General features: G+C 44.2%; 1 protein-coding gene across 2 annotated transcripts in view; it reads right to left on the bottom strand.

Annotated features, from left to right (window-relative positions):
- Positions 1–20,464, bottom strand: part of LOC115571388 (testican-2) — a 47,899-nt gene that overhangs the window by 21,332 nt on the left and 6,103 nt on the right. Inside the window, exons 2-3 of one of the 2 annotated variants that reach the window (XM_030400777.1) lie at positions 6,347–6,355; positions 3,113–3,158 (exon numbers count right to left, since the gene is read on the bottom strand). In XM_030400777.1, coding sequence (XP_030256637.1) covers positions 3,113–3,158; positions 6,347–6,355 — 55 coding nt within the window. The remainder of the gene's footprint in view (positions 1–3,112; positions 3,159–6,346; positions 6,356–20,464) is intronic. The other variant, XM_030400778.1, reaches the window with a different exon arrangement.

Raw genomic sequence — 20,464 nt, forward strand, 5'->3', positions numbered from 1 at the left:
TCCTCTTGCAATCATGTCAGCAACAGCGTAGGGACTGCTCTGAGCCTGTGAACAATCACTGAGGTTATCATTATTATTATTATCATTATCATCCAGAACATAAAAGAACATGACTGCTTTTCTCATCCTCCATCGTCCTCCCTCCCTTGTTGTCTGCACTTACATCTGAAGCCTTCCATCAAGGGTCTTCATCACCCATTTGTTTTACATTCAAATTGCCAGAGCGTTGCGTTTAATAGAGACCTTTAGAGGTTCAAGTCAGAGGATATAGACCTGTGTAAAAAAATGTAGCGCCCGTCTGAAACTGAAAAGATTTAACTACGATAAATATTAAAAGGACGAGCGAGACAAGCCAGTTTGACAGCTTTAAGTAAATTAGCTTCAACTGGATTTGCAATTACTGTCTTCCTAGAAGACTCTTTTTAGATTTAATTGGTGGACGCTGTGCTAAAGCAGCCTGCAGCTTTTGTTCAACTCCAATGGAACGATAACATTATTTACGCGCGACGAGAGAGGATGCAACACATTAAGCCTGAATGATTTCCTGCAGTTGTTGTACAAATGGAAGCGCCATCACGCCATTAATAAAAAATTTTCTCAAGGCAAAAAAAGACGATTCGCCTATCAGCTTGAAACAAAGGATGTCAAGGTCAAATATGGAAGAGGAGTCGGAGCAGCGGGGCACCTCGCCGTTTTGAAATGGCCTTCAAATGCGGAGCCGAGCTGACGTCTCAGTCAGCTCACTTTAAAACGCACCGAGGATTTCTGAAGTCTCCTTTTAGGTCTTTTGTTCTAACCGGGGATCGCAGGTACACCATGTCGGTGTTTTCCGCTGTCTTGTTGAATTTGCGATGAAGAGGGCCCTGATCAATTAGGTCTGCAGAATTGGTCCCGGTGGGAGCCGGGACTGGGATGAAATCAATGGTATTCAAATGAACATCGCCCACACTACAGCAAGCGAGGCGTTTTCTTGAGACTACATTAGTTATTCCCCCTGTTGTAAGAACAGATGACTGGGATAATGTCTGGAGATGCTTCTCCTCACATCTCTTCCTCTTTGATGCGAGGCTTTCATGTGAGGCTGTGTGGGCGTGGCGCTACACTCGACCTCCCACGTTCACCTCGCAGCGGGGACACGCTGCTAACCCCCCCCGAGGGCCGGCACAATTGGCTGCAACACGTATGAATAGCACCTCTCAAAACCAGACCCGTGAAGTGATTCATGCTCTATTACATGATCCAGCGCGGATGGTTTGGCATTTTACTCACCCCCATCCGCAGTTCAGCTAAACCAGCGCCTCAGGTCAGTGCGATTCCTCTGTTGGAACCAAGCGCAGGTTCAACTGAACGGCAGCCAAACAGGATCGACTACGATTCGCTTTAAAATACCAGTGACATAAATTTTCTTTTACCTTTAAATTTTCACTTGTAGTATCAGTTTATTTCTTGATATTCTTAAAAATGTATGGGTTTTTGGCGGCTTCTGGTGATTTAAAGGTTAAATATGTGAGATTTTGAACACTAATACAGCAGCACATGATTTGCTGTGAAAACAGACCTATAGTGGAGCAGCCCAGTCGTCAGGATGTTGGTGGAGTTTCAGGCAACAAGACCGGAGAAGTCAGTGACCGCTGCGTTTCGACATTTGCAAGCATCTTCCGACAATCTCCAGCCGTGTTCGCGGCGACGAAACAGGTATTTTACACCAAAACGTGACCTTTGCACGGTCGTGTGATCAATATTGTTGGGTGTCACCACCAGAAGCACAATCAGTTAGCCATGTGATCCATTGTTGGTTAGACAGTTCGATGATTTCCTCAAGCTTTCTACAGTGACTATGTTAAGGCTTAGCCACAGCTGAGCTTTTAACCCCAATTACCTCAAGGACACAGTGGACAGATTCAGACCATCAGCATATTTTTATTGTGTATGTATTTTCATGAGGAATTATTTGGTGACGTGCCAGATGGGTGGTTAGGCAGACCCATCTGACAAGGTGCCACCAGAGTCTGTTTAGAATAGGGCAAGCACTTTCAGAAGTACTGAGAAGCAGGTGTTGGAGGGAACCATCTGTGTAGCACCGTCGATCACCGGCCAATTTCAGCCAATCAGCTCAACAATAGGAGAACTCTACCAGTGGAGCCTGTTTGTAAATCAAACTCTTGTCAAAGCCTTAGAGAAACGCCTAACCCTTCAGTTCTGATTTGACAGATGCTAGCAGCATCCACACTGACCTCAAGAGGTGCCGCCATTGTTGTTTTCAGACAAAACAGTCGCTTATCCCGCAGGATTGTCACAACAAAACAACGTCCAGAGCCGGTTGCTCCTCAGTCGACACTAATTGGGTAAATACCTGTGAGTTTGGACACAAAGCTTGAGGCCCGGCGAAACAGATTTTGCAAATGCAGCTTCATCACAAGGTAAAGAGGTGTGCACTCTCTAAGGGCTTTATAAAACCAGTTCTCTCTTGCATACAATGACCATCTGACTGAAATAACACAGAACCGTTCGCAGATTTCACATCTATTCCTCCTTCGCAGCTGATTTTCTAAAAGTGAGATGTTTTTTTGTTTTTTTTTCCCAACAAGAAACAGACCCCATGGAGGTAAATGGAGCCTGGTGGGAGTTCTGACTTGAGCCCTCAGCAACAAAGGCAATTATAGCAGGCTTTTCAAACTAATGGATCTCACTGAAGGCTCTGCCTCTCTCCCTCTCTGTATCACAACCGCGTTTTCACCCTCCACAGGCGCTGACACCTCGGACCAGCGCTCACCTCGTGCTGGATGACCTCGTACAACTGCTGCAATTAAGAGAAGGCAGCACTTCAATAATGTGCACTGCACTATTTTATTGTCCGGAGCAGATGTAAAAAAAAAGCAGACTGCACTTAGCATTGATTATACTCGAAGAATCTAAAATACAGCAGTTTTTTTTTTTCCCTCGCAGTGAAACTGGTCGTTTAAGTAAAGACACTTAAATATTGAAAGTCTTTGCAAACGGCATCTGCTTATAGAGCACACTCAGGCTTTAAGTGGGAGACGCTTCACATAAAAACCACACAGACACAGAAAAATCTTTTCCAATCAATCAAAATAATTTCTTCCGGACTTACTTTCGTCAGAGCCCGTGTTCTCCTCTGTGTTTTTGATGTAGTCATCCTGGAAAGAAAACATATTTGCATTAATGGATTCAATAATTCATGTTAAGTGACACGATGGAGGAAGTATGTTCTTGGTCTCGCGCGTAATGAAAATTCAGAAGAGCATAAATAATGAGGGAAGTTAACAGACATTCAAAATGACACGGAATCTTTTGCAGCATGCTATGAATAGCAATTTCAGTGTGAGTATTCATTGAGCGAGGAAAATATATTCAGCACTCCTGTTGAAGAGATGGTTTTCAAGAGAGCAGGTGAGAAAAAAATGGTAACACATAAAGCCTTTTTTTTCAGTCCACGTTATATCAAATTTAGTGGAATGATTTGTGCTTTTTAATCACAACGAAGCCCATTAATGATGAATCAATTAATCGTCTTTAGAATTTAGCCACAAAAAATCAGAGATGGGCGTTCTATATGAAGTGATTGTATTGTATTTTAGTCATTTAGTAGTCTCAGTGGATGTATTTTTCATTTTTTTGCCAGCTGTTGAGTGACCACAGACGGGAGCTCTGCAATTAAAACGCAGGTACAATTTTGAAATATTTCGTTCACAGTTGAAGTAAATTGGTCTGATCTTTTAACTCCTGTAATGTAGCCTACTCTAATTCAGCATCATACATCAGTGGTTAAAACAGTTTTCTTATGTCAAAACATCCAGAATAATCTAATGATAATCAATTGTTAAGGCTGCCAATTATCAATTTAAGAAATTGCTTAAAATTTGCATCCCCAACACATTTCAACTGGATACTGAAATGTAACCAAGTGCATACACAGCCTGAAAATAAAGAATCTTTATCAAAAAAAAAATTGTATTTCCCTCTCAGGCATGTTCTTCATCGTTATCACTGCAAAACTTCACTCTTTCCGAAAAATGATTTTAAGCGGTGAACGGATAACAATTTCTGTCAGAATAGTCTCATACCAACCTTGACTTATCAAACATATTTTTATGTATCAGTTTTTGTTATTTTTTGTAGTTTTTCTCTTCTCTTGTTTCTTTGTTTGTGCATCTAACACCAAATTTCACAATAAAGGTTTATCTTTCAGTTTGAAGTTTGGAGCAACACACGAAAAATGCTGTGCTTGCTCAAGTTCACAATTTTATTTTATGTTACTACTAGAATAGGTTTACATGCTTTCATGCTCAAAAACACTCAGTTTTCTAATATTATACAGTACTGCAGCACTGTGTTCCTCCTCTCTCTGAGATGCTCTGTGTTAGCTCCTGTCTCTTTAAGGTCGCCCCTCGTGAAGACCCAGCTCTGCTTTGATTGGACAGCTCACACACGCCTGAGCCCGCGCTGCTCACCCTGTGTCCAGTCGACTCTTTTGTGTTTTCAGCTTCCAGTTAGCTTCACTTCTACCCTGAATATAGGCATGAATTATGCAAATGTGGGACCTGGTGACATATGAGGCGTTTTCTTTGGAGTAGTGTTATCTCGTTGGCGCAGACTTTCAGCTTTCAAACTTTCAAGACCTTTTACATGCACAAGAACCTATAAAACACATTGAAGGACAGGAACAAAAAGGTCTCTTAAATATGTCTCTTTAAAGAATAAAAAAAGAAGTCTAAATTGTGGAGCCGTTCTTGACGATGAGATCATATTTAGATCGTTTACTACCTGGTACTTGATAACAGTCGTTAACCTTTAAGTACTCAGCAACAGATCAGATCTGTTGTCCTCATATAAGTCAGTGAGCAGCCTGAGATCATCCAGCTGGACCCTTTTGGATGTTTTTCCCTGAAGGATTTGTTCTGGAGGTGACTTTGCCTCTGAGGGCCTGTAGGCTCAGTGTGAATGCCCTGAGGAGATAAGGCTGGCTGACTTTGATAATAACTAGAAAGACATGTGTACTACAAGGCCTCCTTTAAATATCTTTGTAGTTGTCCGAAGGATTTTCTGTTTTTTCTTTCTTAGAGAGAAGATTGTCATCAGTTTGGTGGGTGTATGCTAAATATTTAGCTCACCATGGCACAAAGACTGAGCACAGGGAAGTAGCTAACCTGAAAACAGAACTGTAAAAACCTGCAGTTTCGTCTTGGATGGAGCCAAAATCCAGTTTTTGTCGAGGGAACCCGGGTGATGCCAACTTCCAGGTCAGCCTACAAAAATACTTCATCCCTGCAGCACTCTATATACTGCTGTGGACAAAACAATCTTAACTCAAGGTCCCACACTTTTTTGTTCTTGAGCTTTCGACTCTATCATCAGCAGACCGGTTGATCAGAATCGCTGAAAGTTTGCACATCTACAACTTTGTGACCAATGAGCTGACGAGGACTGCGTGAGTCGACAAAAAAAGTCCAGAACGACTGAGCGAGCGGACCGCGAGTTGAGAAGTCTTTTTCTCAAGGTCGAGAAACAAACTGCCTGATCGCTTCGTCTTTTGACGAGAGCTTTACATAAATCCCGTGGTTACTTCATTCTATTTGTATTATTGCCTCTAACGTCAAGTAAACAGCACGAGGCGAGACTCCGCGAGAGCTTAAATGCATTTCATAAAAAGGGACTTGGACTATCGCAGCTCCTGCGCCGTTGCGGGGGGAATATTTGCAAAGTAACTCCGGTTTTTAGATTGGGTCCCCGGCGGCGTTGCGCTGGAGCGATAATAACAATTCGACGTCCCCAACCCCACACCCCACCCCGCCGTATCCATTCTGACCCATTTCTCTCTCTGTGTGTCAGGACAGAGAGGATCAACTATAAAGCGGTTACTACTCGGCACGAGGCCCAGAGAGGACCCCGAGGATCAGGTCTGTGCAGTTTAGCTCGGTCTTACTCCGCTCAGGGGACACAAAGACTGAGCGCTCAAGTCAAGCCGAACAAGTACAGCCGACGGCATCTTAAATATTGAGCACAGGGTGAGGAGTTAAGGGGAGAGTTTTTTTGTGTGTGTATGCTTGTTTTTAGCGGATCGAATTGATCGCTTTTTGAGCCTAAAAAGATACGTATTTTTGGGTTTTTTGCGAGGAAGCAGTTCGCTCTCGTCTCTAGATGTCCTTTTGTTTATCCGAGCTCAGAGACGCATCTCCAGACAGTGACGTTACGTATTATTTTGTCCTTTAGCCAAGACGAGCGCTTACTCGCTTGGGCAGCTGACACCTCCAGCCTGAAAGAGACGTCAACAGAAGGAAAAAAAAAAAATAAAAAAGACAGACAGATTTACAAAAGAGACACTAACCTCGACTTCCTGTGGCAATGACAAGCAGCAGCGGGGGAGAAAGGAAAGAAGGAAAGAAAGAGAAAGCCATTGTTAAAAGTGATAAAAGGGGAAAAAGAAAAACACTTTGCAGTTTTCATTTTGCCTCCGTTCAGCGTGCAAACAGTGCGTGTTGGTTTTATTACAGTTATGGCAGCAGTTAAACTGTCAGCCCTTAATGCACGCTGATTGCGAATACATGCCTCAGTCTCGCTCCTCTCGGGGGACAACACAAGACATTCACAGAGGATTATGAGCGCCTATTAACCGAGGATGATCCGCTGCCACTTCTATGAGCTGGCAGGGGTCCTGATCACTGAGGGGCTCGTTCTCTGGCTGTGTTTACAAGCGAGCGCCAAACGCCAGCCTCCCTCCTGCCAGCTCAGAAGTTGTGGATAAGCCATGGCGGCCTTGAGGAGAAATCCAAGCAAAAATTGTCGGGGAAATCTCGGGGCCAGATGTGATTTAGGTGTTTTTTATAGTCGCGGCAGACGCGCCGGAGCACATTCACTAAGCGTTGCACTGACAACACGGACAGATATAGCTCCCTGTAAAGTACAACCTTGAGTTAACAGGGGAGTGACTGCTTTCCTTTCATTCTGTTTCACCGTCTTGGCGCCGGTCCAAGGGCATTACACATCAATACCCACCACAGCCGCTCTCCCTGTGTGTTTCATCATTCAATGCTCCGGCGTGCTGGAAAGAAATATAGCACTGCATGGTTTATTTCAGCAACTCAACCCAGTAAATAAACCTAATTCCCATACAGACACACACACACGCAAGCAGCAGCCACACCTTTTTCCTACTTAATATATCACGATGAACAATTTACAGGCCCCGCAAGGACGAGCCAAAAAAGCAGTGGCGCTAAAAGCCGAGCTGCAGCAGGGCTCCGGATTTCACCTCGGAGACCGTTCCTCCTGGAGGTAAATGTTTTCTCCGCGGCAGTGAAAACGTCCGAGTGCTGCATATACGAGAGGCAGTATCGCAGTCAGGGAAACACTTAAAAAAAAGAGCAGAAGTATGTCAAATGAAAATCTAAACACCTTCCTCTCTCCCGAGCTGCATCTTTACACGGCATTTTTTAAAAGGTAACGCCGCGGCTGTGGCAGTAAACTGTCACGGTGACATGGCGGCGCTGAAATGATCGCCAGGCCCTTAAATCAGCCTCTTGAAAACACGTGTCATGAAATCCCACAAAACGACCGCCCTCGCCATCATCGCCGCGCGCATAGCATGTCACGCGTCAGACGTGATGATTGCTTAATTAATTATTCGCAGCACTTCTGCAATTACGCCGGCTCGGAGTGCTCGCAGTGGGGGGGGGGGGGGATGGGAGCCTTGCAGCGCGTCCTAAAGGCTGGAGTGCTTATCTTCTCCCAGCAGCAGTGTGACAGCAAGGACACCAGACTGAGGCTGCATTTTTAGTCCTTCACCAAGGTTGAGAGTCTAATGCTGTCCCACTGAATCCCAGCCAGCAAGCCCAGACAAGAGGGAGGACAGGGGAGGGAGGAGGGGGAAAGATCAGGGAGCAAGGGGGTATGGTATTCATGGTGGAGGTCCCCTGAGTTATGTGATTCATATCACACACACCACCTCTTCTGCCATTTGTCAACAAGGCTGTAATGCAGCCGGTGTAAAACAGAGCCGGGAGGCTAATGGAGCTTGACTATCCAGATGCCGCGACTGCTCCTCCCGGACCGCTCGCTGGAATTAGGCTGACAGCGTTTGGCCGCAAGCCTGACTGCGCTGCTCGGCGTTAACGTCTGTGTCACCTCGCCCGAGCCTCGTCTGCCGGTGACATAAATACCGCAGATAACCGTGAACCGGCCAACCACGGCGTCACGCAAACATCCATCCTGCGCGCTGACACCGAGACGTTCATACACATCGCAACCCTGCATGACAACCCAAGGGGCACGGTGAACTTTTGACTCTTAAAGCCATGACACTACATGATGTCGGAGTGTGTGAGACAGCTTGTAAAGCTCCTGTATTAGATTAGCAAAAACACTGGAATGGATACCAGAGGAAAGGCGGCCTAGTGGTCTACGCATCCTTATCGTCACACAGCGAACAAATATGTTGTAAACCCAAACTTTGTTCGAAAGAAAAGAAGCATCACGCCACGAGAGTGACCCGGATGCCCTCATCACGTCAGCCGCATGGTCATTTTTTACTTTGAAGAAAAAAACCTGCCAATCCGTGGTCTTTAAATGTCTGCAAGATGAGAATTTTCAGCCAGCTCAGTGCCTCTAAGCATCACCAGGAACCACGAACATGACAAACTTGCGGAGGCAACGATGAAAACTGCACCAGCAACAAGTGCAGAGAAGAAACAACAAAGATCTTTAAAAGGTGTGAAGTGGGAGCAACTCCTCCACAGTGAAGTGAAAACAATAGGCTGAGAAAGTCACAAATGGATTTATTTTAACGGGTGACCAAGCATTCTCAGTCCTGATCCTGAATCTGACTCAACCGCCTAATTATTATGGCTTTAGCTTTTTCAATAAAAGCTAGTGGTGCATGAGGGATCAGGCTGAAATCGGCATTACAAAGATTACTTTTCGATAGCACACGGGCTTGGTTCATTAATCGTAAAATGGCGAGTGCACACACAGACGTGTCGGGCTGGATTCAACTTTACCGACAAGGTTCACCTTCGGTCTTAACGGTGAGATGCCGGCTGTGACGGCTGTGATATATTTCAGTAATTTCAAACAGTCTTTTTCAGCCGTTACAGGACTTTCATCATTGAGCTGCAGGAGCATTTATAATTTCGTGAGTTATTCTCTCAGAATTCATCACTCAGTAGGCGGCCGCCCCCTCCAATGTCTTGTTTAAAACGGGGCAGATGGCGTGGAAAATATGTTGCATCTGATAGACAAATGAAAACATATTAATGATGATCTCGAATATTAAACAGAAAAGAAAAAAGGAGTTCAGAATCATTTTGGAGGTCGTAGAGACGCGGCGCGCGTCACAGCAATGTTATCAGACTGATTTATGTGAGACAGTTTGGCACGGCTCCGAAAAAGCAAAACTATTGTGCGTCTTTGAATATTTAGGGTTCACAAAGTCAGGTCTCAGCAGTTTTTTTTTGGCCTTTAAGTGTGAAGTCAAGTTGATTCTTCAGGCATTTAAGTCTCAAGTAAGTTGAGTCTCACAGCAGATCTGCATTTCTTTTCCGAATCGGTGGTCTCAACTTCTGACCAGGTTCGACTTAGAAAAAGTCCTTTGGGAACAGCTGGTGATCGAAGCCTAAAGATATGTCGGATGCAGCGTTATGAATCTTCGCTTTTGGGATTTAAGTATCTTGAAATATAGTAAATCACGTTTTTAAACTCCGAGTCCGGGCAACTACGGCTCACCGACAGCTTAGTAGAAGACGGAAAACGAGTGCTGGATTAGTTATAGCTGCAACTCGGTGTTGTGTAAATTGTATCTGAAGACGTGTTGTGGAGCCTTCCGTGATGTCTATACGTGTGTATCCTCTGCTTTCATCTTAGAGGTCAAGTGCAATTCACATACGACGCCCTGCATCCTTGAAACATCTGACGCTGAATGCAAACTAAGATCTAAAAAAAAGACAGTTTTTCCACATCCAAAGAGACGATTTTTAAGAAAAGAAAAAAAAACTCAAGTAGAAATGTCGAGGAGAAGCTTATGGGCTCTGGGTGTTTGAGCTGAGAGGCGTCGGAGCACGACCCTGACTTCAAGCTCGGCGGGGAAAAAAAAAACACTCGCCGAGTAAAAGAAATGTCACAGTGGAAATCTGCATCTCCTCCGCCCTGCTGCAACGATCCATCACGTGAACGCAGCCCGCTCGCTCCGTCACTGCAGCTCATCTGTCCCTGTAATGTGACAGGACGGGTACAGTCTGGGTCCTGAAGGATACTCACACTCGCAATCTTAAATCTTAACGGACGCACACACGCAGTGGAAATGGAGGAAACGTTTGAAATCAAACCGAGGTGGATGTCAAGGAACAAACACTTCCATACACGCACACACAACCACGTGCACACAGTATTATATGTCAGATAATGATCACAGTCATCTACAGCTGATACGAAGATAAGCTCCTCTCTGACCGCTACACATCATATTTCCTAATCGAATTCGGAAAGATCATACTTGTTTGTTGATTGATTCTTCATCTGCAGGCACTGAAACTGTATCCAACACTCCAATGAAGAGGTGATCCCACCTTGAAGGAACAATATTCCATATTTTTTGAATTACGCTCTTTGCTTCCTGGTGACACACGACGTGTCTGTACATTACTGTAGCTGGTTAGCTTAGCTTAGCTTAGCTTAGCTTAGCGCAAAGATTGGAAAAACAGGACAAACAGCTCACCTGGGTCTATGCATATCTGTAAGATAAGTTAAACTAACAGGCTGCTAGCTCGAGCCTCATATTAGCTTATATGATTGCTTGTAGCTATAATAATGGATAGTAGTTATCAATCTTTCCATCTAACTCTCAGAGAAAAAAGTGATAAGCATACTGCCAAAAATGACAACCAATGGCGGCCATTTTACTCTGATGTCGGGCTAATGGTGGAGCTCAAAGATGCTAAAGCTCAAAGCTCATATATGCATATGTACATAGGGGATATGACACATTGTTATCATTTCACTGCTTCCTGATTAGCAACTGAAAAGATTATGGAAAGTGAAAATCTGAAGAAACATCGGGACTTACTTCAAGGTGAAGCAACATATTTGATTTCCCATTAGCTAACGTTAGCATTCAGCCACTTCCTCGCTGTCGTTACCATCCAGGTAATGTGTTTCACTTCCAGGCTTAAATGTGACCGAGGTGTGTGTTCATACTTAAGAATACATTTACTATTCGTAGTGTAACATCATCAAATGGTAATGTTAGCTAGAAAGTGGCCGCACGCTAACATCAGCTAACATGTTATCAAGAATGTTTTTCTACCTTCAATTATGGCTCGCTTTCACTGTACATTGTCTTCTCAGATGCTGATGTGACATCAGAGGATAAAGGCCGCTATGTTAATGGGGTCTACTTCTTTAAAAACAACACACATTTTGATTAACTTTGATGGAAAGTAAGGGTGAACACATGATTATTTTGTTGGTGTTAATCTGGATAGCCCCATCAAGCCTATTACATTTTTGCATGTAACTTTAATTGGTTTCTGTTTGATTTTTGTTCTGTTTTGCATGTTTTTATTGCTCGCAATCAGATTCCTTGTACAGTAGGGGACCAAAACGCCCACTTCACCAATAAAACTGATTCTCATCCTGACTGCTGGATGAGCCCAATAAAAGAAACATTACAAGCCATTTTTTAGAAAAAATTGGCTCCTAAACTTTTACGACAAATTTCCCATAAACTGCTTTGTCTACTGAACCAGCCCGTGAACACAATTAAACGGCCATAACTCGGTCATTGTGTACAAAGCCCTGATATTCTCTGAAAACCGCGGCATGTTCATGTGCAGCTGTATTCATTTTGATGCAGATCCGATCCAGATGCAGATGTCCAGACGGATTTCTTACCGGTTCCGACAGCAAAGCGTTAACACTGTCTTCAATAAATGCTGCTGAACCCCACCTCGCACAGACACGCATATTTCAAGAGCTCTCTTGCTTTTTCAAATGGGAGCCGTCTTCTCTCTCTCTCTCGGGGTAATAACTGTGCCCTTCATCCTCTGCAATATTCCTTATTGATATTCTGAAGAGGATATTTGCAGTGAAGACATCACTAAAGCAGCAGGATATGAGTTGGAGGTTAAATGATGATCGGGACATTTTGAATTTCATCCAGTTGTCATTTATCCAGCTCCATGGAGTCATTTACCCTGGCACTGACTGGATAAACACAGGCTGATGGATGGACTGGTGAGCCGGGTCATGTCAGTAATGAACGGAGACCTGCGAGAGGCTTTCCTCAGCTGATTGCTCCGCTCTGGGCCAGGTCTGTGTCATCCTATCAGATCACCGAGGTGTGTCTGCCTCTCTGACTGGCAGGGCATTGTCAGCCCGTCATCCCCCCGCCCGTCATTTGCACAGTAATGTGCTTTACTTGATTAATGTCACCGAATTAGCTACGTCTCCCTGCCCACTTTAAATCGCTGCAAAGGGCACACAGGCGGAGGTGGCCGCGAATCTACATTCCACCCTCTGTGTCTCTGTAGTTACCAGGGAGCAGCGGGAGTGCATCTCGCCTTCGCCGTGTCATTATGGCGCCCCGATTCAGCATGCTGGGCCCTGAGTGGTGGCGGTAATGTCTCGCTCTGTTTGTACCCCCGCCGTCTTCAAAAACGACGGAGAAATGGGAGAGACACTAATGGCGCAGACCCACCACAGATTGAACCACTTAGAAATGCATTAGAGTGTTCCAAAATGATGCCGTGTGTCTTTCGGGCCTGAACCCACCGGCTCTAGAGTGGCAAAACATCGCATTTTCACTTGAAATATCAAAGCAGGAAACGCGCTAAGAAAACGGCTGAGGACATATTTTCACATCTCCTTTGAATTCCACACACACCGACTCGACGAAACAATTCCACAGTTTACTCTCACCGGAGCATGACGGCCCCGAGATTCCTCCACCACATTCGCTCTGACGTGATCAGTGATTGTATTACACAGCGTTTGAGGTGATTACATGGCGGCGTATATGAAAGACACACAAGATTTTTCATCACGCTCTTGTAGATAAAATAAGAAGCCCAGGGAGAAAAATGGAGGGGGGGGGGGGGGGCTTGTCTCGATTGCAACAAAACACCAGAGCATTATGGGATTAAGTCGCAGCCCAGCCACACGGAGCTGGATCAAATTGATCATCTGAGCTGGAGCGCTCGGGGGCATGCAGGCGAAGGACACATGTTGTTTCACAAGGTAAGCCCGGCCTGCCTGCAATGCAGTACAGTAACGGAGCACAATCTGCAGCCATCTCTGCACACTGAAGGGCACGTCTCTCCTGCCCAACTGTCGGGCGTGCATCCATCTGAGACATTTGCGCCGCGCCGAAACGCAGAAATAATCAGGCTGACTGGAGAGTGCGGCGCTTTCTTAAGAATGCAGATGATTTGACTAACCGGCAATGACACTTTTCTGTCAAGTCACGGGCCGCTTTATGCGCAGTTAACATAAAAGAAGCTCTTTTCAACTGTCTTAAAACATTAAGACCTTCTGACAAGCGGCGTTTTTTCTACCGAGCCGCAGCCCCCTCGGCTAATGAGGAGCACATTTCAGGAAGTTGCATCACAGAAATGAACCTTTTTCCGTTTTCTCAGGAGCCTTTTAGCGCTGGTCTCCGAATCGCTGATGAAGTGGCACATCAAACGGTGGCACGGGGCTCACTTCTCCGTAGTTGAATCACGGCGTTGCATGCTCCGAGAGGTGCAGTAATTGGAGGGGGGGGGGGGGACGGCGCAGATGCAGAAAAAATGGATTCCGTTGGACCCTCGCTGCTGAGCCAAGCAGAACCCCTGAGTCTCTGCAGCATCTTATCGCTCCCTCCCCCCCATTTGCAAAACAAAGAGGCGGAGAGAAAAGAAGAGGCGAGCCTTCAGGTTGAGCTCCAAACAGATGCCCCCGGGAGCTTGCGGCTTATGCAGGGCCGTCTTCGCTGTGCTGAGCCACGCTGCTTCTGCATACAATAGTAGCAGAGCCAAATAAAAAAAAAAAAAACAACATAATGAGACAAGCTGAAGCATGTGGCTCCACGGGACAACAAAAATACCTGATGCCACTGTGCTATTTTCACTTTGTAGTAGCTAGACTCATCAGTATTGATCTGCAAACACACACAAAAAAAGTATCAGCATACATAAATAGATGAATGGGCTTAAATCTTGTTTGGTGTTGGCATACTTATCTACTGCGGGGAACTTAAATCAATACTGAATGTGGTGGAGGTTGAGAAAATAAATTCCACCCCGATAGACTCGAAACAAACTGACTTCAGTGGCCCTGCAGGAAAAAAAGATACTAAAAACAACAAGCTCGGCAGGTTTTACGACTGAAAAATACACGCTATCTTCATCACGACTGGGTTGTCGTCGTTTGATTTGGAGGTTCTCCGCTACATTTTCAAGTTCGACCTCTTCTCATAAATGTCACGTTTGTTTCTGCTCGTCTAATTTTTGCGTCCTGACTTGCTACCATCCTGATCATTATCATTTTTATTGGTAGTCGTATTCGTCATCCCAGAAGACTGTACACATATTCTGCTATTGGGACGAATACATCAGTTTCAGTTCTTCATCTCGTGTTTTCATTGGCTGAAGAAACACTTTCTTTAGTCCACAGAGTACTAATCCACATTTTCTCTGATTGTTTATTCGTATTTTGCTGCTGCTTAGTACAAGGTTATGTTACGCATAGTCGAGTAAATAATGCCGCAGTCTCTTTAAACCAATAACTGTTTTCATTGTCGATTAATCTGTGGAATATGTTCTCCAACAATCAGTAACTTATTTGGTTCAAAAATGTCAGGAAATGATGATAAATGTTGAATTCTTAAAGCCCAAGATGACGACCGCAATGTCTTGTTGTGTCCACAACCCGTTTACGGTCATAAAGGAGTGAAGAGACCAGAAAATATTCATATTACAAGAAGCTGCAATCAGAGAATTTGTACTTTTTTCCTCTATAATACATCACAAAACTGTTGGTGATTAATTTAACAGCTGACAAATAATCAATCAATGAATATAAATTCTAATGAAGTATAATTCAATTAGGTAGTTAAATAAATGTACACAGTGTGATTATCATTAATTTTCTGCATGACTTGGAAACAGTCTATCGCTGCAGCCCTGGCTCTGATTGGTCGGTTGTTTCTCCAGCGAGCAGAACCAGCAGTCAGTGGACACAACAGCAGACCTGTCAACAAGTCAACAAGTCAACAGGTCAACAGGTCGAAGATGTGAGTCGGAGGTGTGGAACAAGGCTAACACACCATTCTGCTGCCCTACAATCCTCACCAGCACACCCAATGTGTATTCATCCACTGCTGAAAACAGTCCCAAAGAAATTCTGTGTTTACTCCTGTTTCTGTAACATTTGCTACAAATTACAGTAGCCCAGCCGTTTGAGGAAATTATAGGGCCTCTTGAACAGATAAAATTATATATTTTTGACATATACTTGTTCAGTAGAAACCAATGCATTAGGGTAGTCAGAGACGGGGACACGGCCGGCAAGTCAGGAGGTTGAGAGGTGGACTAAATACGAAATATAATGGAAGTCTTTTTCTTTAACTGGACAGGTCTGCAGTATCACCCCCCAAAAAACTTGTGTAAAGATTGTTGTTGTACCGAGCAGATGTACTGTTCTGTCAGCATGTGTGTCCCAAAATTATGATTTCAGTATCGTTTTCCCACCATCTATCTGCGCCTGTGATTATTATCGTATTGGCTCTTTCCAAAAACTGAACAGCTACGCCTGCTGTTTAAATTAATTAGACTCCATTGACAGGTCCATTTAAGCTCTGCGGCTTTTTTTTTTTTTTTTTTACAACTGTCAGACACATGAGTTTCGGGAACAAGTGGCACGGTTAAGAGGGGATAATGATGATAACCATCCCAGTCGAAATACCGCAAGGGATCGGCGCGAGACAGCTCGCGGGGAGTAGCTAAGTTAAATATGCTAGCTTGGCTGATTACATTTAATTCCCCCCGTCTGCCACGGCAATGAGAACAAATTGGGTTGTTGTGGCTGCTGATAATGCTAATCTCCCGCGGTGGCGGCGGGACATTACAGTAAAACAGGGAAGCAACATTGAGATGTCACGTTATGGCTTTAGGACGGACTACATCACGCATAAATGAGATTCTGTCGAGTTCTTTCAACTGAGAAAAAAGCCATTAGTGCTTCGGCTCTGCCTCCCATCCCTTCTATACGATCTGCTTGATTAAGGTCATTTCAATATGACTTTGGAGGGTGTATCCATTACCGTGCCAACTCGACAAATTAACGGTCTGGTCTCTCTTCCCACACACACACACACACACACACACACACACACACAAACACAAACACATGCATCCGCCACCAGCCACACATGCCAAATACAGCTTGTGCACGTAAGATCACAGTCCCTTCCAAGCAAGCATGTCCTTGACACCTCCTCCTCGCTGTGACAGTTAATGCAGAGAGGGAGCTCTCCCTGCTCCTCCATCTCCATATGCAGCTCCGGGGACGTCTGAGCCAAAGACGAGCAGTCGCCCAGTATCTCGTTCAAAATCAAACAGACAGAAGACAGTAAAAAAAAAAAAGAGGTGCATTGTCCCCAGGCAAGAGCATGTCCTTTAAGTTTCTGTAGCTGCCTGGCCTAATTGTACAGTGCTTGCCCTGCTGTTTCAACAGTGAGTGATTTGTGGCCCAAAGCAAAGAATCTATCAATGCCAGGTTGAACCCGAGCACCTCACATTATTACACCGTTTGTACCTGAGCATAAGCGGCGCGGCTGTGTTTGTTTAGTGCAGCTCACAATGACGGCGGCACCCAAACACACATCTATCAAAAGCGCCCGCAGCAGACCTGAATATATTCAGGGCAGCATCTTTCTGCAGCCTAAATATATTTCCACCTGGCTAATCTATGCACAACAGTGTTTGCAGGTTTTTTTTTGGTTTTTTTTAAAAATAATTTCGAGTCAAATAACAGGTCCCATGACTGCACCTGTGCTGGAGAGTGATTTGAGCAGGTGAAGCCTGTTCTGAAGTGTTTACCCAGCGAAGGGTAAACTGAGGTTTCTGCCTCGTGTCTGAGAGAGATAACGACAAAGGTCATCGCAGATAAACAGATAGGCACGTCATTGTTGTCGAGTGGCAGACAAATTTCAAATAAATACAGCTGGATTTCTTATCATCAGGTTCCATATATCTGAATGAAATATATCATATTTTATCACACCAAAAAAAAACAAAAAAACAAGCCTCAGCCAGGTCAGATATCTCTTCCTGAACCTGAAATGATCTGAATCACATCAAACGTATCAGCTCAGACACAACGAGGTGAAATGGTAGTTAGAGTCGTAAAAGGTCCAAATATGAGAGCCTGTTACAACACACATCAAATGTTCTATTGTACAATTTCAACTTGATGTGTTTTATCAATATAAACACTTGACTCGGCCTTTGATTTCATTTTTATCTTTACTTTTGGTGCATTTTACATTCCTGATCTTGGTTTTTAGCAGCAGGCTAATGTTGGTCGGTCAGTCGGTGAGGACAAAGTTTGTGTACTTTAGGGAAGATACTGTACATCAGGAACTTTTGGAGGGATTGCCATGATGAACGCTGACATGTTAGCAATGCATGTTTTTGCAATCAACAACTGTGTTGAAACATTACATTTCTTTTTGTCACAACTTTAACCAAAACACTTGGTTAGGAGTAGGGGAAAAAAATAGATGTTTGTGTTACCATAAAACATGTCTGGAGATGTTCTGAGGTCTCATCAAACATTTCCAGAGGTGTCACCCTTACAAATGTTGAAACTAGTCTCATAATGCAGTCACTGGCTCGTAAGGAATATCGTAGAAATGAACAATATGCCATGTAGCCAGTGACAAATGTGAACATATCTGTGATTTGCAGAAACGTTACATGCCAACATTTTATCCTGGCGACTTGCGACTGGCCTGGCCTCGGTTTGTTTTGTATTTATTTTACTTTAATGCAGTGATACGCAACTGTTACTGTCTAGATTATTTCGTTTCTTGTCGTCAGTAACCAGGGCATTTACCAACCGCACTGACAGAACCAAAAGGAGTTCTACCAGTTTCTGTTCTCGACTCAAAGGTGAGAGATGACATAGATTATGTTTGTTTGCTAAAAAAGCTCGATCATTGATTGGGTGTCAGGTGTGACACCGCGCCCGCCTTGAACGAAGACAGACACGCGAGCAGGACTGGCAGCATTTATCGCTCTTCTGCCTGCAGCGAGGCATAGAGGAGCTTTCGCGAGTACAGAGACGACTCTGAGGCAGATGCCACTATAAATAATGCATGAACAATAGAGCCAGAAGAAGAACCTTGGAACGGCTAATTATTCAGCCCGACATTTCAGGAACTTGCAGAGAAGTTACCGGCTGAAAAAGATGGGAATTCAGGCCACGGTTGCTACTGGTGCTCCACAGTGAAACACATTAATATACGTGCACGTTCTGTCCCATCACAACAAGTAGGCTTGTGAGAAAGTCTTCCCGCTGTTCCAGGCAGTCTCAGTGTTTTTTCGCCTTTTTTTTTTTTCTTTCTTTGCAGAGCGTAAATTGCTTTCCGACGTGTACAGCTTTTCCACCGGAGCAAACAACACAAAACAGCCTCTCCACTCAATTAGGAGTCACCCACGCTTGTGTTGGGAAGCCAACAGGATCTCTTTTTTTTCCTTTCTGTCTCCACCGCGAATCGTATCTGAGCAGCCCCGGACACTCGCGGCTGATCTCCCTGACATTCACCTCCAGTGAAAGACAACGCAACGACAAGAGGACAAGGAGAGAAAACATCTCTTTACGCCGCTCCTGCCATTTTGATCTCATTAGTGTGCAGAGAGAAGGTTTTCGACACCGTTGGCTTGATAGCTTGATCTTCAGATTCGCGCGGCAGAGGAAATACAGACAACTATTAGCTCATTTAACTGTTATAGTTTCTCCCATCTTAATTTCCCTCGCCCCCGCTGCCATTCACTTTTAATTGGGAAAAGGGCCTCATTATCATATTTTCTACAATTTGCACACTGTCCTCTTGATCTAATTTTTCTAATTTTTCATATCCGTAATTACACTGGCTGTTAGCGCTGCTGCATAAATCCTGTGGGAGGCTAATAAATGGCTGAGGTTGATGACAGGAGCAGAAAAACCCACAGCTGGCGGCCTGTCTCTGAGCTAAGTAAAGGAGCTCAGTGTCACTTAGGATGCAACAGCGTCATGTTCGGCAGAAAAGAAGAAAAAAACAACAGAGCGAACCCTGGTCCAGCATTTATGTAAGAGCTCTCACAGAGGAGCTGTGTTGATGAAGGATCAGCGACCGGGGCCATCGCAGTCGTCTCAATCACAGCAGCGCGTATAAACGACTCTGCTCTACAGTTGAACGAGGAATCAGGTTGCTTATTAGAGCTTAAGTGGTTCATCCAACATGCTTGCTGTCCTTCTACATGTCATCCACGTGGGGTGCATAATATGACACTGTGGCTGAAGGGTGCAGGTCAATCTATACTAAGTTACTTACTTGATCTACTAAAATCAAACAAATTTTATTACTCTGATGACAACTTATTATAGGTGAGGTGTTCCTGTTTTATATCATCTTAGATTGAGTGTTTGCATTTTGGACTTTGGATAAAACATGGTATTTTAGGGCGTCATCCTAGGCTCAAGTAACTTTTAATGGCCATTTTTCACAATTTTTTGACAATGTAGGCTAACCGAACAACCCAATATTGTGCAGCGTCACTGTCGGGTTTGGCCTCGCCTATCCATAAAAACAACACAGTCTCTTCTATGGCCAACTTGCCAATAACAAACATAATATGTCCAGTCACGTTTACTAAATAAAGGCTCTTTGAGTTACGCTAGCCCATTGTCCATTGTTGGCTGAACTGAAACAATACCAAGCTTCCACAGCCATGAAAGTGATCTGTGAGGCTGTACTATAAGTATGCACTGCCGTGCTTTGAGCTAAGTGCTAATGTCAGCATACCAACATGCTCACAATGGCATCTGTCAAACAAACCATTGGCTGGATTGGATAAATGGATTGAGCTTGATACAGATACCAATGCTAATTACCTTCAACACTAATGACATTCCCATCAGCCTCAGCTGTACTTTGTGTTTAGTGCCATCTAGCGAATGTTTGCTAGCTAAGACATCAAACTAAGATGGTGAAAATCAGAAATATTGCTAAACATCAACATGTTAGCATTTCATCGTGAGCATGTTAGCATTCTGATATTAGCAGCACTGCAGTGCCTAGCGTAGGTGTCTAGCATAGTTGTCAACTTATGTTTACAATTTTTGGCGCGAAATTTTGCATGTTGAAATAATAAATAGATAAATCAATTAAGAAAAGAATCATTAGTTTCAACCCATAAGCTTTTACAGCGCA

This window comes from Sparus aurata, chromosome 20, assembly GCF_900880675.1.
Source record: "Sparus aurata chromosome 20, fSpaAur1.1, whole genome shotgun sequence".
NCBI classification, from domain to species: Eukaryota; Metazoa; Chordata; class Actinopteri; order Spariformes; family Sparidae; genus Sparus; species Sparus aurata.